The sequence below is a fragment of the Diceros bicornis genome, chromosome 22 (assembly GCF_020826845.1).
Source record: "Diceros bicornis minor isolate mBicDic1 chromosome 22, mDicBic1.mat.cur, whole genome shotgun sequence".
NCBI classification, from domain to species: Eukaryota; Metazoa; Chordata; class Mammalia; order Perissodactyla; family Rhinocerotidae; genus Diceros; species Diceros bicornis.
Window position 1 is genome coordinate 37,992,957 of NC_080761.1, and position 18,330 is coordinate 38,011,286.

The 18,330-nt window shown below is 38.1% G+C and overlaps 1 protein-coding gene across 4 annotated transcripts in view; it reads right to left on the minus strand.

Moving 5' to 3' along the window:
• The window catches only part of TTC39B (tetratricopeptide repeat domain 39B), a 129,807-nt gene that overhangs the window by 12,470 nt on the left and 99,007 nt on the right, over window positions 1-18,330 (minus strand). For all 4 annotated transcript variants that reach the window (XM_058565823.1, XM_058565820.1, XM_058565821.1 and 1 more), the window contains 7 exons: window positions 17,058-17,166; window positions 16,149-16,216; window positions 15,999-16,058; window positions 14,368-14,529; window positions 13,638-13,729; window positions 9,544-9,670; window positions 4,829-4,937 (listed from right to left, as the gene is read on the minus strand). In XM_058565823.1, coding sequence (XP_058421806.1) covers window positions 4,829-4,937; window positions 9,544-9,670; window positions 13,638-13,729; window positions 14,368-14,529; window positions 15,999-16,058; window positions 16,149-16,216; window positions 17,058-17,166 — 727 coding nt within the window. The remainder of the gene's footprint in view (window positions 1-4,828; window positions 4,938-9,543; window positions 9,671-13,637; window positions 13,730-14,367; window positions 14,530-15,998; window positions 16,059-16,148; window positions 16,217-17,057; window positions 17,167-18,330) is intronic.

Consider the following 18,330-nt stretch of genomic DNA (forward strand, 5'->3'; position numbering starts at 1 on the left):
ACCAACGAGAAAGGGATCACTTTACATCTGGGTGCTGAAAATAGTTGATATTCACATCTCATTTCCAAGCTCTGATAGGTCATTCATGAAGAAAATCACAGATAATACCACATTAACTTTCCTATGTATGGTCCTTAAGGACCATTTTTCTACCAAAAAAAAAATCTAATCATGCTCATTGAAATATACATTCAAGAACAATATCTTTCCAGGCCTAGAACCAAACCCTGAGGGTCCATACTGGATGCTAGTTTTCAGCATCATTTTTGTGCATTCTATTGAGTTCTGTGTAGCATTTTATGACAGTTTGTGTTATCACAACATTCCGGTATGCAGTGAATGATGATTTTGTTGAGGAACAGACAAAACACCATGGAAACTTAAAGTACCAGTAAAACCACACTTAACTTTTAGTTAGATCATGAGTTAGGGATATGGAACATGGGTTCAAAAACACCACACTCCTCCAAAAACCTGAAAAGCAAAATCCTCCTTTCCTCAGATCACAGAGCACTTTCTGTCAGATGATTATTTTCCCTTAAAAAAATGAATGCTTTATCATGATTCTTAACCTCATGAGTGAGTTCATGGGTGAACATGTCAACACAGAGTTTCCATTTTACATTCCAAGAAAATTACATGATAATGCTGCCAAAGCACATTTTCATCACAAAAGATCCACTGAACTTAATAAGTAGGCTGAAGAAAAAGGAAGTTTAAGGCCCCAACTATAAAAATATCTACATTGAACTTTTTAGAAGCTAGTTGAAACATATCAAAAGAAAAATTTGCAAATAGATCCAGAAAGTGAAAAGCCACAATGGAAGTAACATTTCCCATTTATGTAACTCTGATTATTTTGCTATATAATTTCATCAAGCAAATTAACTGCAACAAATATAGAAGAACTATGGTACCAACTTCTGGCTACGTGTTGAATTTAGTTAGATTTCAAACGAAATACTAATGGAACTAATAGCAAACACTGACTCCAGGCATATTACTAACTGCTTCTCTCTCTATAAGCAGTATTTTCCCTTTGTACCCATGACCAGCCTGTCATAACTATGGCATTGTCAGAGCAGAACAACTGTACCTACTACTATCTTCTACTTTAGAGACATTTGCCAAAAGCAGGAGAAACAAAAACACATTCAATTCCTCATAATGGGGGTTGGGGGAGGGGGAGGCTGAAAACATTTCAGGTCTACAACTTCACTCCATTTTCCAATTTTAGATTTTTTTTCCCCCTGACTCGGATGGATAGGAGCTTATTTACTAAAAAGCCATAAGGGAGTGGGCACGGAGTGGGGTGCAGGGAATCGGGTAATCTTTCTGCATAAAACGATGGACCTGGAAGAGATCATCATAAATTTCATGTACAACATCTGGCAAGGTGATCTTCAGAAAAGAAACCAATCTTTTCTTACCCAAGGGGAAGAAATACAAAGACAGAATTGTAAGAAGTACAGTGTGTCTGTCTGAGCTTCCCCCCAGCCCTGCTGAAATATCTCTAAAGCCTATCATCTCAATATGTCATTAAAAGAAGAAAGATGGATGGAGAGAGAGGCCTAGTTTTCTAAACCTCTATTGCATTTTACATGCATGTTCTATGCATGTAAAACATATTACTGCTTTAATTTTTTCCCCCAACCGATGGAGGGGCAAAATCAACTTAGGGGTAGGGAGTGAAGAGCCTGTGCAAACAGAAAAAAACCTGATGGTCCTTCAGGACTTCTTAATATACAAAAAATCCCACTCTCTGGTGGTACATAATAGTCTATACTACAAAGGATGGACATTCAAACATCAGACTTTATTCTACTGAACCAAAACCCTTATCTTTGTAGGAAAACAGAAGAAACAAGCTGGCCTACTTTTCTGGGGAAAAAATACCCTACAAATGTTTTCACTTAATAAAAAGAGGTTTTCCTTTACCTCTCAGTTTTCACATTCCACTTATTTTAAAACATTCATTTTTCCATTTAATTTGTGGATATGTGGGTTTTAATCATAGATAATTCCCTTAATGGCAAGAACAATGCTTTCGCTATCTATCATAATTCTATATCTAGTATGGAAAATCTAAGAGCATTCAAATAAGCAAATTAATGAAAAGTGGCCAAATTAGCTGAACAACAATGAATACTTATAAATTTGTTCAAAAGTCCAAATGGATTTACAGAAGTGCATTCTGTGAAATCTCATTTCTTAAGGTGAACTTCCTGGAGTTTCATTTCATTTAAATTTCAGAATGATGTGACTTTATGTTGACTTTCCACTCAAAATGAAATATTTTTCCTTTTTGAAATTATTTCACATTAAAAATAGTAAAGATAACCTCACACCCATTAGGATAACTATTATCGGAAAAAAAAAAACAGAAAATTACAAGTGTTGACAAGGATATGGAGAAATTGGAACCCTTGTGGGCTATTGGTGGTACTGTAAAATAGTGCCACCACTATGGAAAACAGTATGGCAGTTCCTCAAAAAATTAAAAATAGAAATGCCATATGATCCATTTCTGGGCATATATCTAAAAGAATTGAAAGCAGCGTCTCAAAAAAATATTTACATACCCATGTTCATAGAAGTATTATTCACAATAGCCAAAACATGGAAACAACCCAAATGTCCATGGGTGGATGAATAGATAAACAAGATGTGGTACTACATACATCCAAAGGAATATCAGAGAAGTTGTGGGAGGGGGAAATGGGAAATTATTTTTAATGGGTATGAAAAAGTTCTGGAGACTGGTTGCACAACCATGTGAATATACTTAACACTACTGAACTGTACAGTTAAAAATGGTTAATATGGTAAATTTTATAAGTGCACTTTACAATTAAAAATTAAAAAACAGGGGCCAGCCCAGTGCCGTAGCAGTTAAGTGTGCGCGCTCCGCTGCCGCGGCCCGGGGTTCGGATCCTGGGCGCGCACGGATGCACCACTTGTCAAGCCATGCTGGGGCGGCGTCCCATATAAAGTGGAGGAAGATGGATGGGCACAGATGTTAGCCCAGGGCCAGTCTTCCTCAGCAAAAAAAGAGGAGGATTAGCAGATGGTAGCTCAGGGCTGATCTTCTTCACAAAAAAAAATAATAAATAAATAAATACAAATAAATAAATAAAAAGATATAATTATTTTAAAAAACAGTAAGGAAGCTTATCAAAACTCTATACTAATAAAAACTATGTGGAAAATATGTTAGTGATGGAACATCTAGAATAACACACAAAGTCTAAAATGTCCACAGAGTCTGTAGTCTGTACCCATACATACGCTCCTCTGGTGCTTTGTTACATAGTACAAACATTAGATTCCTCTTTTTGATCCCAATTTCTTGAGCCTTCTCATCCGCTTGTTCCCCTGGTGCCCAGAAATCAAAGGGAATTATCAGTCTGTGAAGATGAATACCTCAATATTTTGGCTTCTATACCTAACCTCCAGCTCATAAGGCACTGAAGTGTTACAACTTTTCTGTAAAACGGGGAAGAAACAGAAGAGAAAGAGAAGCATGTTTTTTTTTCTATAAAAATGCTGCCTTATAAATGGGAAGGTGACGTTACTCACCCTCCATGAACAGATGAGCGTTGCGTGTGACTGTACATGCAGAGTACTTTGTATCTGCAAGATGGCTGATGGGAAGGCAGGGATCTCAAAACAGCACTGCTCTTTGTCTACTGGATTCTTTAGCTAGCCAGCCTGAAACCTTGATGTTGTTAGCAGAAAGCCCACTGATTCAGCTTTCGTTCTTTTATATTTCTTCTCCTTATTGATGGGAATTTAAAGCTAGAATTATTTTAAATATGGAAAGCAGCCTAAACGCCCAACAATACTGAAAGAGTTGATTAAATTATGTTCTATTAGCTCTGTGGTGTGCTATGAAGCTTTTGAAATTATTATAAGGACTATTTAGCAAAAATTTAAAAGTTTATGATAAAAATAAAACTACCCTATGATCCAGAAATTCCACTTTTGGGTATTTATGAGAAGAAAACAAAAACACTAACTCAAAAAGATATCTGTACTCCCACGTTCACTGCAGCATTATTTACAATAGCCAAGATACAGAAACAACCAAAGTGTCCATCGATGGATGAATGGATAAAAACAATGTGGTATATATATACAATGGAATATTATTCAGCCATAAAAAAGAATGAAATCTTGCCATTTGGAACAACATGGATGAACTTTGAGGGTATGATGCTAAGTGAAATAAGTCAGACAGAGAAAGACAAATACTGTATGATCTCACATACACGTGGAATCTAAAAAAAAAAAACCAAGCTCATAGACACAGAACAGATTGGTGGTTGCCAAGGGCATGGGGTTGGGGGATGGATGAAATGGGTGAAGGAGGTCAAAAGGTACAAACTTCTGGTTATAAAAGAAATAAGTCATGGGGATGTAATAACGTACAGCGTAGTGACTACAGTTAATAATACTATATTGCATATTTAAAAGTTGCTAAGAGAGTAGATCTTAAAAGTTCTCATCACAAGAAAACAATTTTTGCAACTATGTATAGTGACGGATATTAACTAGACTTACTGTGGTAATCATTTTGCAATGCATACAAATATTGAGTCATTATGTTATACACCTGAAACTAATATAATGTTATATGTCAATTACGTCGCAATAATAAGAAGTTTATGACATATTAAATGAAACAAACCAGGCTAGTGTATGTCCAGGTACACTATGATTGCAACTATAAAAATAAGGCTAGGATGGAATACACAGAAATTGTAAATTAATTGTGTTATTGAGCGGTAATGATAAAGATTTCCAGGCTTCTACTTTCCATACTTACTTTCATTTTGTAAAGCTGCCTCAGCCTTTTCGATAGTTATCAACAGATTTTCAGAAAGGTCTTTTCTTTTGCTCACTATTGGAAAACCATTCCAGACGTACATCATTTCCTAATGAGGAAGAATGAAAAAACATTTGCAATTATGTGAGGTTATTCAATGTCCTTCATGACAGTGAAACTATGTATGCATGTTTTGCCTTGGTCACTAGGAAACTCAAGAGAACATTTAGAGATCACTTTCCCTGGCTTTCCTCATTTGGCATTTAGTGATATAATTTCCCCTTTTCTCATTTTATTATATGCCCTTTGCCTTTTATACTGTGAAGTAATTCAATATATATAGTATGTTATGTTTTTACTGCAAAATTAATTTACTCATACATTTAACAAATATTTATTAAGCAACTACTGGTATTCAACCCTTTGGAGGTAACAGATTACAGATACAGAAATAAATATATTTTAAACTGATACTACGAACAGTTCTATTTAATATAGATTTTTGTTGTTATTTTTAAGTAAAGGAAAACCTTTAAAAATATCTGCCAATTGTTTACACAAAATGTTTCCAGGACATCACTGGAAATGAACATAGGAAATATTTTACTGGGCTCAGGTTCTTTTATACCATTAAAAACATGTGACAGTCCAGTAATGCAATCCAATATGCAGGAAATGCATTCATTTAAAGGCCATATGGCTGAATGACAATCCCTGAAAATGTAAACTAATGATTTCTCATTGCAAATTACATTTAATAGGCTAGCAGATGAGAATTTTTTTTGGACCAAAAGCAAATGTGCTTTTGCCTGAAACTATTTTTCTAACCTTCCTGGTAGTGCAGTTCATATTTTGAAAGGTATGAAATAAGCGAGGTAATTAGTATCTTCTTGGAAATAAATGAATTTTAAAATATGATAAAGGTATTGTTTGAACAGCCTCTGATAGGGAAGCAGTAGAAATGAGGAAAATACATTTGAGCAAAATGCCAGCAAAGTCATCTTTACTTTATGGCACTGAAAACTAAGATCACAACACTCTACCTTTTATTTTACATCTAACGGTTTCTTTTTTTTTTTTTTTTTTTTTGGTGAGGAAGATGAGCACTGAGCTAACATCTGTTGCCAATCCTCCTCTTTCTGCTGAGGAAGATTGGCCCTAGGCTAACATCTGAGCCCATCTTCCTCCACTTTATATGTGGGACGCCTGCCACAGCATGATAAGCAGTGCCCAGGATCAGAACCTGCAAAACCCGGGCCGCTTGGGCCGGCTCCGTGGCTTGGCGGTTAAGTGCGCGCGCTCTGATGCTGGCGGCCCGGGTTCGGATCCCGGGCGCGCCCCAGGGCACCGCTTCTCCGACCAACCCGAGGCCGAGTCCCACGTACAGCAACTGGAAGGATGTGAACCTATGACATACAACTATCTACTGGGGTAGCTTTGGGGGGAAAAAATGAATAAATAAAAAAAAAAAAAAAAAAAAAAAAACCCGGGCCGCTGAAGCAGAGCGCGAACTTAGCCATTATGCCACTGGGCCAGCCCCCATCTAACAGTTTCTTAATGCTAATAGTGTAAGAACTCAATTCAATAATTAATGGAATATTTATCTTAATTGATGATTTTTAAAATTTTATTTTTATTGACGGAATATTTTATCAGAAGATGGCAACCTCATATCTAAGATTTTATTAAAAACAGGATTTTGGGGAAATTTCTAGTTACCACAAATTCAAGCCAATTCTACACCCTTAGACGTGGAGAAAGAAGTGCAGTGAGTTAATCTTCCTTAAGACTCTTAATAATCAAAGCAAGACATAGTTATGTACACACGAGCACTAAGTTCTAGGGCAGAGAAAGGACTCCAGTGCTCTAGAAAATTTTCAGGGAAGTTCTGTGACACAGAAAGAGAAAATTTCCCAGCGCAAATCACTTGATGGAAATGAATCAGGAACGGAGCTAGAAGCTGTAATTGGTAAAAGAGCAGCCAGCTCCCACATTAGCTGGGAAAGGGGGATGTTTGGTCATTTTTGTGATTTGCATGGTGTTCTCATTTTATTTGTGCTCAGATATGATTATGGAGTGGTCATGTTTTTGTCTTGTTCATCACAGGCACAGAATAACCTGGTCTGATGGTGGTGTTCTCCAAGACTGTTTATCTTAAGTAGAGAACATCTGCACCTAGGTAGGTGCAGACACATGCTAGGGGCTGCAGTTTTCTTTCTCACGGAATATATAAAGAGCTCGTACAAGTCAATAATAAAACAATAAACAGGGCCGGCCCCGTGGCTTAGCGGTTAAGTGTGCGCGCTCCGCTACTGGCGGCCCGGGTTCAGATCCCGGGCGCGCGCCAATGCACCGCTTCTCTGGCCATGCTGAGGCCACGTCCCACATACAGCAACTAGAAGGATGTGCAACTATGACATGCAAGTATCTACTGGGGCTTTGGGCAAAAAAAGGAGGAGGATTGGCAATACATGTTAGCTCAGAGCCGGTCTTCCTCAGCAAAAAGAGGAGGATTGGCAATAGATGTTAGCTCAGAGCCGGTCTTCCTCAGCAAAAAGAGGAGGATTAGCATGGATGTTAGCTCAGGACGGATCTTCCTCACAAAAAAAATAAATAAATAAACAAACAACCCAATGAACAATTAGGGAGGTATATGAACAACAATTCACAAAGGAAGAAATAAAAATGAATAAGCACATGAAAAGATGTTCAACTGCATCAATAGGGAAATGTAAATTAAAACAGTAAAACACTGTTGGTAGAAATTTAAGTTAGAACAGGCTTTATGGAGGGCGATTTGGTACTGTCAAAGTATTAAATGCATATACCCTTCCTTTAACCAGGAATTCCATTTCTAGAAATCTTTCCCAGAGAATTATATGCCCATGTACAAAAAGAGGAATTTAAAAGAATACTCACTTTAGCATGTTTGTAAGAGTAAAAACTGGAAACAACTAAATAACTGTCAAAGAGGAATAACTGAATAACCTCTGGAATACAAAAAAAAAAAATCAGGAAACCCCAAAGGAGGAGTGCAGAGGTCAGCCTGCACTAAACAGCTCTCCTGTGCTATCCGACAATCTACACAAAACTAAATCTAGCCCCAAAGAGCCATAGTAATTTGATATATTCAGTACTTTTAAAGAAGACTTCATGAAGAAAATTTAAGTCGAAATTATGCTTTTCACGAAGTCTAGCCTAAATGGACTAAGAGAGTGAGCGCCAGCCCTGCACTGTCAAACACAGCAGCCACCAGCCACTTACGGCTCTTGAGCACCAGATACGGCCAGTCCAAACCAAGATGCGCTCCAGGAGTCAAGTACACAGCAGATTTCAAGGAATTAGTACAATAGAACCAAATGTGAAATATCTCATTTTTTATTGATTACATGTTCAAATGACAAATTCTGTATATACTGGGTTAAACAAAATATATTCTTAAAATGATTTTCATGTTTCCTTTTACTTTTTAAATTTTCTACTTTTTAGTTTTTAATGTGGCTACTAGAAAAGGTAAAATTACATATGTGGCTTATATTATAATTAATTCAACTTCACTTCAGTCAACTCATCTCTCTCTGCCTGAATGTCCTTATCTGTCAAATGGGACTACAAAAACAAACTACCCTCAGAGAGTTACTGTAAGAATTAAGTGATACTTTTTTTTTTTTTTTTTACAATTTCTATTTTCAATTTTAGTCCATATAACTTTTTTTTTTTTTGCAGGGGAAGATTCGCCCTAAGCTAACATCTGTTGCCAATCTTCCTCCTTTTTCCACCCCAAAGCCCCAGTACATAGTTGTGTATAGTTGTAAATTATTCTAGTTCTTCTACGTGATCTGCCACCACAGCATGACTACTGACAGACAAGTGGTGTGGTTCTGCACCTGGAAACCAAACCTGGGCCGCGGAAGCGGAACATGTCAAACTTTAACTGCTAGACCATCAGCGCTGGCTCTAAATTTTCTTTTTTTTTTGCTGAGGAAGACTCACTCTGAGCTAACATCTGTGCCAATCTTGCTCTTTTTTTTTTTTGCTTGAGGAAGATTAGCCCTGAGCTAACACCTGTGCCAATCTTCCTCTACTTCGTATGTGGGTTGCCGCCACAGCATGGCTGACGAGCGGTGTAGGTCCGCGCCTGGGATCTGAACCTGCAAACCCAGGCCGCTGAAGCAGAGTGTGCCAAACTTAACCACTATGCCACGAGGCTGCCCCCTAAATGATATATTTTTTTAAACAGCCTTTATCATCATGTTGAAACATACCAACTAGTCAAAAAACATGGACTATAATTTTATTATTCAATTATTTATTTATTTATTTTTTGTAAGGAAGATCAGCCCTGAGCCAACATCTGCCAGTCCTCCTCGTTTTTTGTTTTTTGCTGAGGAAGACTGGCCCTGGGCCAACATCCATGTCCATCTTCCTCCACTCCATATGGGATGCCGCCACAGCATGGCTTGACAAGTGGCGCATTGATGCACGCCCAGGATCCGAACTGGCGAACCCCGGGCCGCTGCAGCGAAGTGTGCACACTTAACCGCTTGCACCACAGGGCCAGCCCCATTAATAATTTATTTATAAATGTTCACCTAACAAAAGCATTTATAATGGTTGTTGATTGCGCTAAACTTCACAACAAAAGTTAGATATTTTCCCTGCTGCTGTGAATTTTTTTCTAGAACGCCAACAGTAAACAAAATAAAGGCAGATACCAGGGCAGGCAAGATGAGCTTCACGGGTGCAGGCAAGGAGGCGGAGTAACGGCGAGACTTCCTCACAGCAAACTTCTCAGTAGGGATCGACTTCCCCGCAATCCTCTGCTTCAGGCTCTCCACCTGTCTGTGAAGAGCCCAGCCCCAGTGAAAGCTCATTAGAACACAGATACTATTCACACCTGTGGTTTTCTCGCTGCACTCCCCAGACCAGGAGCAGTAGCAGCACCCAGAACCCTGTTCCAAACGCAGATATTCAGGCTCCACTCCAGACCCACTGAAGCAGCAACTCCAGGGCTGGGGCCAGCAATCTAGAGTTTAATGAGTCCTCCAGGTGATTCTGATGCATGTTCAAGTTTGAGAACCAATGACTGACACATATTTCTTTCCAGTCAAGTAGGCTAATGTCTTAATCTATACAGTCCAGGAAATCTAGATATAAAATTGGCAATTTTTTCCATAAGTAAGCAGGCAAGAGTCCAAAGTATTTACTTACATTGAGGATACTCAGAGAGGTGGAAGAGGGTATACTGGTACATTTCCTATTCCTAGCTCTAAGTAAGACACAGATCTATAAAATAATATGGCTTAAAAGACAGCCATCAATTAATGTATAATTTGAGAGGATGTTTCCCAAGCATAGGTGATTTTGAAAATAATCAGCTAAGGACATGCTGTGGCCTTATGTAAATGTGCATGTAAACATGCATGTTTGGAAACTTCCTCTCAAAATTCTAAGGAAGTCTATGGAATTATATATATATATATATGGAATTATTATAATTCTAAGGAAGTTATAAAATTCACAAGCACATAAAAATGAGACTAGGACAGGGAGACTACACGTTCCTGGAGCACTTTCTGATACATAATTTTAACATATATAAAATTTCTTATATCAACTTTGTAAATGCAAACAGGGTGCCAGAAAGAACTCATGGAAATATCCAATTACATCACTGAAACAGAGAATGAGAGGAAATAAGAGAAAAAGTAATCCAATATGAGGACAAATTTGTGTTAGGTTATTTCTGGGCACAATTTGGGGATATGGATTTTAAACCGGAACACTCATCATTTGGTGTTCATTAACATCAGTGGAAGACGCAGGGGGAATGTGAGGTTGGGAGAAGCAGTCAGAAGCATGCACTGGACCCGAAACCTCATGGTTTAAAGATCACAGAGTCTGTGTGAAGAAAACCTTCATTTTGGGGGCTCTCCTCTCATTATCCCAACAAATTAGATGCTACTATATAGCAGACCTCAAGCTTTCTCCTGAAAATAAGATTAGTTAGATGTTTCACAGAAATTCTTTTCATATCAGAAAATTTATTCTGAAGTGGAAGAAATACAAGGAGACTTAAAAGATTTTAGTGTATCTTAATATTCCATTCCATTCCATTCATTGTTTGTGTGAAATGGGAAATGCATTTTACCAGTAAGAGGTGGCAGTATCACACCATGGCTTCTACTGATGTTGATTCTACAGTTAGTGACATGGTCCAATTTTTAAAAAGAGCTTTTAAAAAGGAGATGAAAAAATGGTCCTGGTCATACCTTCAAATTTGTTCTGACAAGTCTGAGGGTTGAGCTATTAGTTCTCATAATGTAGTGACAGAATATAGTATTCCACGTAAAAGGTTTTGTCATCAATTGTGTTTGAAGAATGCAATGGGGCCTCTCTGTTCCTTAACTTTCTCATCTCCAGCGGTCGTCTCCTCCTTTCTCCCACAGCCACTGCCCCCACAGTCATAACTTAGCCCACTTCATCACTGTAACTTTTCCACCTCAAAGCACAAATTCAAGCACACCACCCTTTGACACCATTCTCCTCATTCTAACTTGGCTGTTCTAGTAAGACTTTCAGTCCACTTGTTCTTTAACTTTCTCCCAATCTAGCAGTCTCCTTTCTTTCTCCTCGTCCCTCCATATTCCTACTTATATTGCCCTGCCCTTTACTTCTGCACACTCTGGCCCACGTCCTAAACGTCCTCGTCCACCGCCTCGTCATGGTGCTCATCGGGATGAGGCTCAGTATCCATCTTCCCTGCACCTGCACTGAGAGCAGATTGATATCACTATAAATTCATTAGCACCAACCTCCAATGGGCCCTCACGCTGCCTGCCATTCCTCCGACTATGTTTCTCTCACCACCTCACTGTCCCACTCTGCAACAGTGAGTTCAAACATTCTGCATCCTCCTCAGACCTCCAGCCCACTCCCTTCTCTTTCACTCTCTACAGATGACCCTGCCTCCTACTTCATAAAGCAGAAGCTCTAAGGCAGGAAGTCCTTCATCTCATACTACCACACACAAGCTGCCTACCTCTGCACCTATTCTGTACATCTTCCCTTTCAATACCACAGAGGACCTGGTCTGCCTTCTAGATAAAGCCAATCCTGCCATCACTGCTTTGGATTCTATCTTCTCTTGCCTTCTCAGGAACCTTACAAATATCCATTATCCCATTTCTTGCTTGTATGTGCAACTTCTCTTCCTCAACTGGATCCTTCCCAGTGATTTCTGAGAATGCTCAGCTCTCTCTCATTAAAATATTCTTTGACAATATATCTCCCTCCAACTGTCTCTCTCTCTCTCCCTCTTTCCCTTTCCTTCCATAGTCAAAGTTCCAGGGAGGTATTTATGCTCAACTCTCTTCATTTCTTTGTATCTCATTCACCCTTCAGGTAACTCCAGTCTGGTTTCCACCTCCATTCTGTTACCTTATCAGCTCCTACTAGGGTGATCAATGATCTCTGTGGCACTAAATACACACTTTGTCTCATTTATAAATGGAATACTGTGTTCTGCGGGACACATTTTGAGTCATCCTTGACCTTTCTTTTCCTTTGACCTATACATAAAGTGTAGCATCACGTCCTGTCAAATACCGGCTTTCTCTTAGTTCTTTAAATGTACAGAGCTCCTTCGCACAACAGGGTCCTCTCATCACATGCTGTTCCCTTGGTCTGAGACTGCATCACCATGCTCTCCACGGCTTCAGCAGCTCCTACTCCACCTTCAGACCTCAGCTCATCTGTCATTCCCTCTATGCACTTATACACACCTCTCCTCCCACTGGGGAATGGGGGGGACATTGAGTAGTGTTGGTGATGCAAATATTATTGGTTTTTGGCTTGCTAACTGGTGGTCCCAATCACTGAGAAAAGGAAGAACACCAGGTTTGCTAGGGAAGACTGGACTTGGTGAGTTTTAAATGCTTTGACATATTCAAGTGAAAGTGGCAAGTGGGAGCTGGATTTATGGGTCTGGAGCTCAGTCATGAGGTCTGAACTAGGGATTAAAATTTAGCTTGGTTGAGATTTCCTAAGGCTGAGGCTCTAAGACTGACCTTTGAAATAAAAACCATCAACATTTAACACCTGGATAAACTACGATGAGCTTATAAAGATGCTAAGAAGGAATGGTGAGAGAAGTAGGAGGAGAAAAATCAGTCATGTATTGTAATTTTGCATTTATTTGTGTGATTACTTCATTGATGTCTGGTTCCACTACAAGATTATAAATTCCACAGGGACAGGAGCCACGTCTGTTTATTCAGCATCTAACACAGCACTCTTCATACATTAGATGCTCAACAAAAAGGTTACGGATGGATGGATGGACGGCTGGATACTGGTCTAAACAAAGTTAAACAGATTACTTCACAGCAGAGCTTCTCAGAATCTCTGACACACTAATGAAAACTAAGGGTATGTCATACAGTGTTTCTTAAATTTATCTGACCAGAGAATACCTTTGATTCACAACAATAGTTAATGTCTTTTGCTAACAACACCATTTTAGAAAACTGTGTCCAAAATGCAGTAGCAGAGCCCCAATAACAAAACAAAAAATAATGGGACTCAAGATTCCCAATTACACTGGCATATCTGCAAAATCCTGTTAAAAGGATGGTATTTTGACTCTTAGCAAAATATATTTTTTAAGGGCACCTGTATCAAATGAGTAGAAATTAAAGAAATATGAAGGTAAAGCATGGGAGAGCACTAAGGGAAAAAGAAAGAAGATGTATTTGTGTGCTCCTCTATACATTCAGGATCTCTGTTATAGAAATAGTGTCTTGCTCACCTGAATAAAGTGACTACATTCTCTTTAGTTGCTACCACATCCTCCTCCGGAAGCATACTCAAAATTGCAGCTTTCAAGAACACATAAGTTGCCTTGAGGAAAAGAAGAAAAGCAGCTGGTTATAGAACATCCCTAGGTACATGACATTTCTACCTTACAAATCAGGAATGACCTACAGATCTTCCAGATATAATACTTAAGAGGCATCAAAGAAATAAAAGGAAATAAAGTCTCATATTGCTTACTCCAAAGGAGAATAACACTTTTCATTTAATTTTGATAACTTTCCTATTATACAACTACAGCATTCATGGGTAAGAAAGTGGACAGAATGAATAAGAGATCATTATCTCATTTCTCCCAACTTCCCACAAATGGATCAGAATTAATTTTGATTATTGTGAAAAGCCTTGTCATCAGGGCACCAGAAAGCCTACAAAAAAATTATCAAGACTATTGATATTTAATAACTTTTAAATATAAACGCAGTTCATCCTCAGAGGCAAACCCTCTTTGTTGAAAAGGACTCTTTGGATGCCTCTTAAAGCATGTAGTGCTGAGGACAATGCTTATACACAGTAGGTACTTAGTGCACAGTTCCTCCTTTGACAGATCCCTAAGTTGAGAAAACAGTGTCAATGTGATACTACTGAACAAACAGTCCTAAATGAAAACCATCCTGGACACTTATTAGCAAACAGTTGACATCAATGAAAGCACTCCACTTTACCTTGGACCATTTACTCTCTTTGCAAAGCAGATCTGAATAGTAATATGCTTCCATCCAGTTTTGTTGGAATACATGAATCCACATCAGCTCCCAGTAACAGAGATGGTGAAACTGTTTCCATTCTTCTTGAACTGAAATGCATTTTCGAAATAGCTCTTGTGCCTATAAGTCAATTGCATAAAGCTGATCATCCAGATATTAGACAAGGAGATAATAACCTAATGGAAAAATACATAAAATACTTTGTACAAAAAGAATACAATCAGCACTCATTAAACCACTCAATGCAACAATATGTTCCTTTCCTTACATGCAATGATACAGTTAAGTTCTGTCTCTTTATTTAACTTTGTGACAGGGCTGCGGAACTTTATAATGTGAGAATAGGGAAGTTACTTCCCAATTAAGATAAAAAACACAGAAGTCCTTTAAGAAAAGACTGACAATAAAAGTGAGAACTTCCAGACGGTAAAATATACCTTAAACAAAGTTAAAGGCAATGGACAGACTGGGAGAAGATAACACTACATACACAACTGGCAAAGAATTAACACTTATCATACAACAATTCATAAAATCCTTAAGAAAAAGACAAACAACTCAGTGGGAAAACTGTCAAAGATATAAATAGGCAAATCAGAGAAAAAGATGTACAAGTGACAAATATACATATGAAGAAATTTGTAAACTAGATAATATAAATTTAAAAATTAGATTATCATTTTTTGGTCTTCACACTGGCAAAAACAAAACAGACAGATAATGTCCAGAGTTGACAAATAGCATTGGAAACAAGTATCTTCATATCTTTACAGGAGTTTAAAGGGAATAACCTTAAGTTAGGAGGACAATTTGGCTGAATTTATCAAAACGCAAACATCTTTGACCTAGAAATCCTAATTATCAGAATCTGTGATATAAATACACCTGTGCAAAGAAATATATACATGATGTTTACAACAGCATTGTTTATAGTAGCCAAATGTCCATCAACCATGGACCACTTTAATAAGTATAGTATAATCCATCCCATGGAATGAAACCCATCTATCAAAAAGAATGCGGGAGATTTAGATATACTGACCTGGAAAGAAATCCAAGATGTATTGTAAGTAGAAAAAAAAAACAAATCAAATAAAAATACACATGCTTGACCCCACTTGTGTAAAACAAAATTGTTTGTAAGTATATTTATATGAAAGGCTCTTCACTCTTCTTCAAGGAATTTAGTGAATAATTTCCTTTGATGAAGAGTGCACATGTAATACAGTGGAGTTGTATCTTATGCAGGGGCTAGATTATAAAGTCAATATGTAATACTGAAATTGATAACGGTCAAAGTTTTTTGAAAAATCTCTTAAATTGCCCACCTGCATTTTGTATATTCTACCCAAATGGCCTCATGCACATTATGTGTAAATAAATGTAGACTACATTCAGTTATCTACTACATATAATAGAACGCATACACAAAATTAAACTCTGGCTTTTTAGTTACATATTTTTTTCTTTATTTCTGTCTAGTGCATACAGCTGAATTTACTTATGTTGAATGAGTGTGTGATACAACTCCACCGTACGGACAACTCCCCAAATGACACCCCCCAAATGACACCCCCCAAACGAATTACCTCTTCCACATGCCCTTTCAGCAGCTCTATCCGGGCATGATAAAACAGCATGAGTGAGCCCTGTGGAGAAAGGAAGAAAGCAGGCTGTTCAATGGTCAACGCTGGTTGATCAGTTATGGTTGAAACAGACACGTGAAATTCTAAGCATACATTTGGAAACTGCTGGAGGAAGGGTGCAAGAAGACTCTCTGCTTCCACAATATTCACTTCTCCTGTACCTAGAAATTTAACGGGAAAAGCCTCAGTCTTCATGAAACATGGTAGATATCTATAACTAATTCTCCAAACTTCATTAAAATATAGCAAAGACCTATTCACAGAAAGATGAAAACTGTTCATTTGCCATTTTTAAATTTGAGAAATAAAATAAGACAAGACTCATCTATGACTTTAACTTAAGAAAGCTCTTGAAGAGACTAATTCTTATGAACAGAAGTGGTTGTCTTATTTCTGGTTTTCACAGCAATATTAATTTATCTTAACAAAAAATTTAATTTTCTACGAAAAAAGGAAATCTAATATGAATATGCTAAAAGAGATCACCTTAAAACAAGGTTTATAGAATTTTTTTTTTACCTGAGAACAGATAAAAAATATTCAACGAGGGGCCGGCCCAGTGGCACAAGCGGTTAAGTGCCTGCGCTCCGCTGAGGCAGTCCAGGGTTCGCCGGTTCAGATCCCGGGCGCGCACCAACGCACTGCTTGGCAAGCCATGCTGTGGCGGCGTCCCATATAAAGTGGAGGAAGATGGGCATGGATGTTAGCCCAGGGCCAGTCTTCCTCAGCAAAAAAAAGAGGAGGATTGGCAGATGTTAGCACAGGGCTGATCTTCCTCACAACAAAACAAAACAAAACAAAACGAAAAAATATTCAATGAAAGAAACTCTCCACCCCCCCGGCCAAATAATGCTCTGACAAATGTCACTATTTTCCATCTTTACTCAAAAAAAAAAAGTAAACAGATATAGACTACTAGGTCTTACTGATTTTTCTAGATTTTTACTTACTCAGATGAAAAGTAATCAACTTTCAATGATGTAAAATATAATCAGTCCTTACCAAGTATCAGGGAGATATAAGTATGAAAAGCTAGTATAGTTAAGCAGCATAGTGAAGACCTCATGCTTCTTCCGGATGCACCTTCGCGTAACTGCAGGAGGCCCAGTTCCTGTGGGGATTAAATGCATTTTAGAATGAGAAGGGCATGATTGAAATTCAGATACTTCAAAATGCTGGTTCATGTATCTGCACGCTCCATGACGGTGGGGTTTATTTGTCAAGAGCTTAGAATAGTGGTAATGCCTAACTAGAAACAAACTTTACATTTTAAACTGGCATAAGACAATCTCACAAATTCTTTTATATCATGTGATTCTAGGGAGAGAGAAAGGCAGTGCTCATTTCACTGAAACGCTGTATTTCTCTGAAAAAATACTAATTTATTAAAACATATTGAGGATCTAAGTGCAAGGCACTATGGTGGGTGTGACCAGATATGGTTCTATGTCTTCAAAGATCTTTCTATCAAACAGGGAAGACAGACACAGGATTTTATTAGAATATAGTGAGTGCTGCACAAAAGATAAATAAATGATTCTGAGAGTTAGGAATACTTGAGCCTCACTGGGAGAGGACAAGGGAAAGCTTTGTGGAATTGATGACATTTACCTCAAACCTAATGGATGGAGAGGTTGTCAAGAGAACACTATTTGCGAGGATGCTAGTTGAGGAGGCCATCCAAAGGAAAGATTAGCAGAAGCAGGGAAACAGAGAACAGAGCCTGTTTCGGGAACAACAAATTGCCCAGTTTAGCAGGAGTACTGGGGAAGCAAGGAGTAAGGCTGGAAACTGGCTAGAATAGGGTCAGGGGGCCCTTGAACCATGTTATGGTTTGGACTTTATTCGGGAGGCAATTTGGAGCCACTGAAGGAATAAGGTGGAAGATGAATGGTCAAGGGGAAGGGTAAGCAGGAAATACAGAGTCTGAATAGATATCATGAAGGGACCACTATAAATACACAAAAGCTTATGAAGAACTTGGATAGTGAAATAAATGGGAAGAAAATTACAGCTTCTTGTACGTGTTCTCATACATTTCCCAAAACCTGCTCTCTTGACTAACAGACATAACTTCTGCAATAAGGCAACCCTAGTAATAGCACATTGAGTGTTATGATTAACAAAAATTATACCCTACAAAAACAACCGCACGGAAATATAATGAATAAAACTTACAGAAAACAAATTTCCTCACTTAGTTTTACAATGAAACTTGTAAAAACACAAGGAAACCCAAATTACTGCAACTATGTTTGATGCATGTGAATCATAA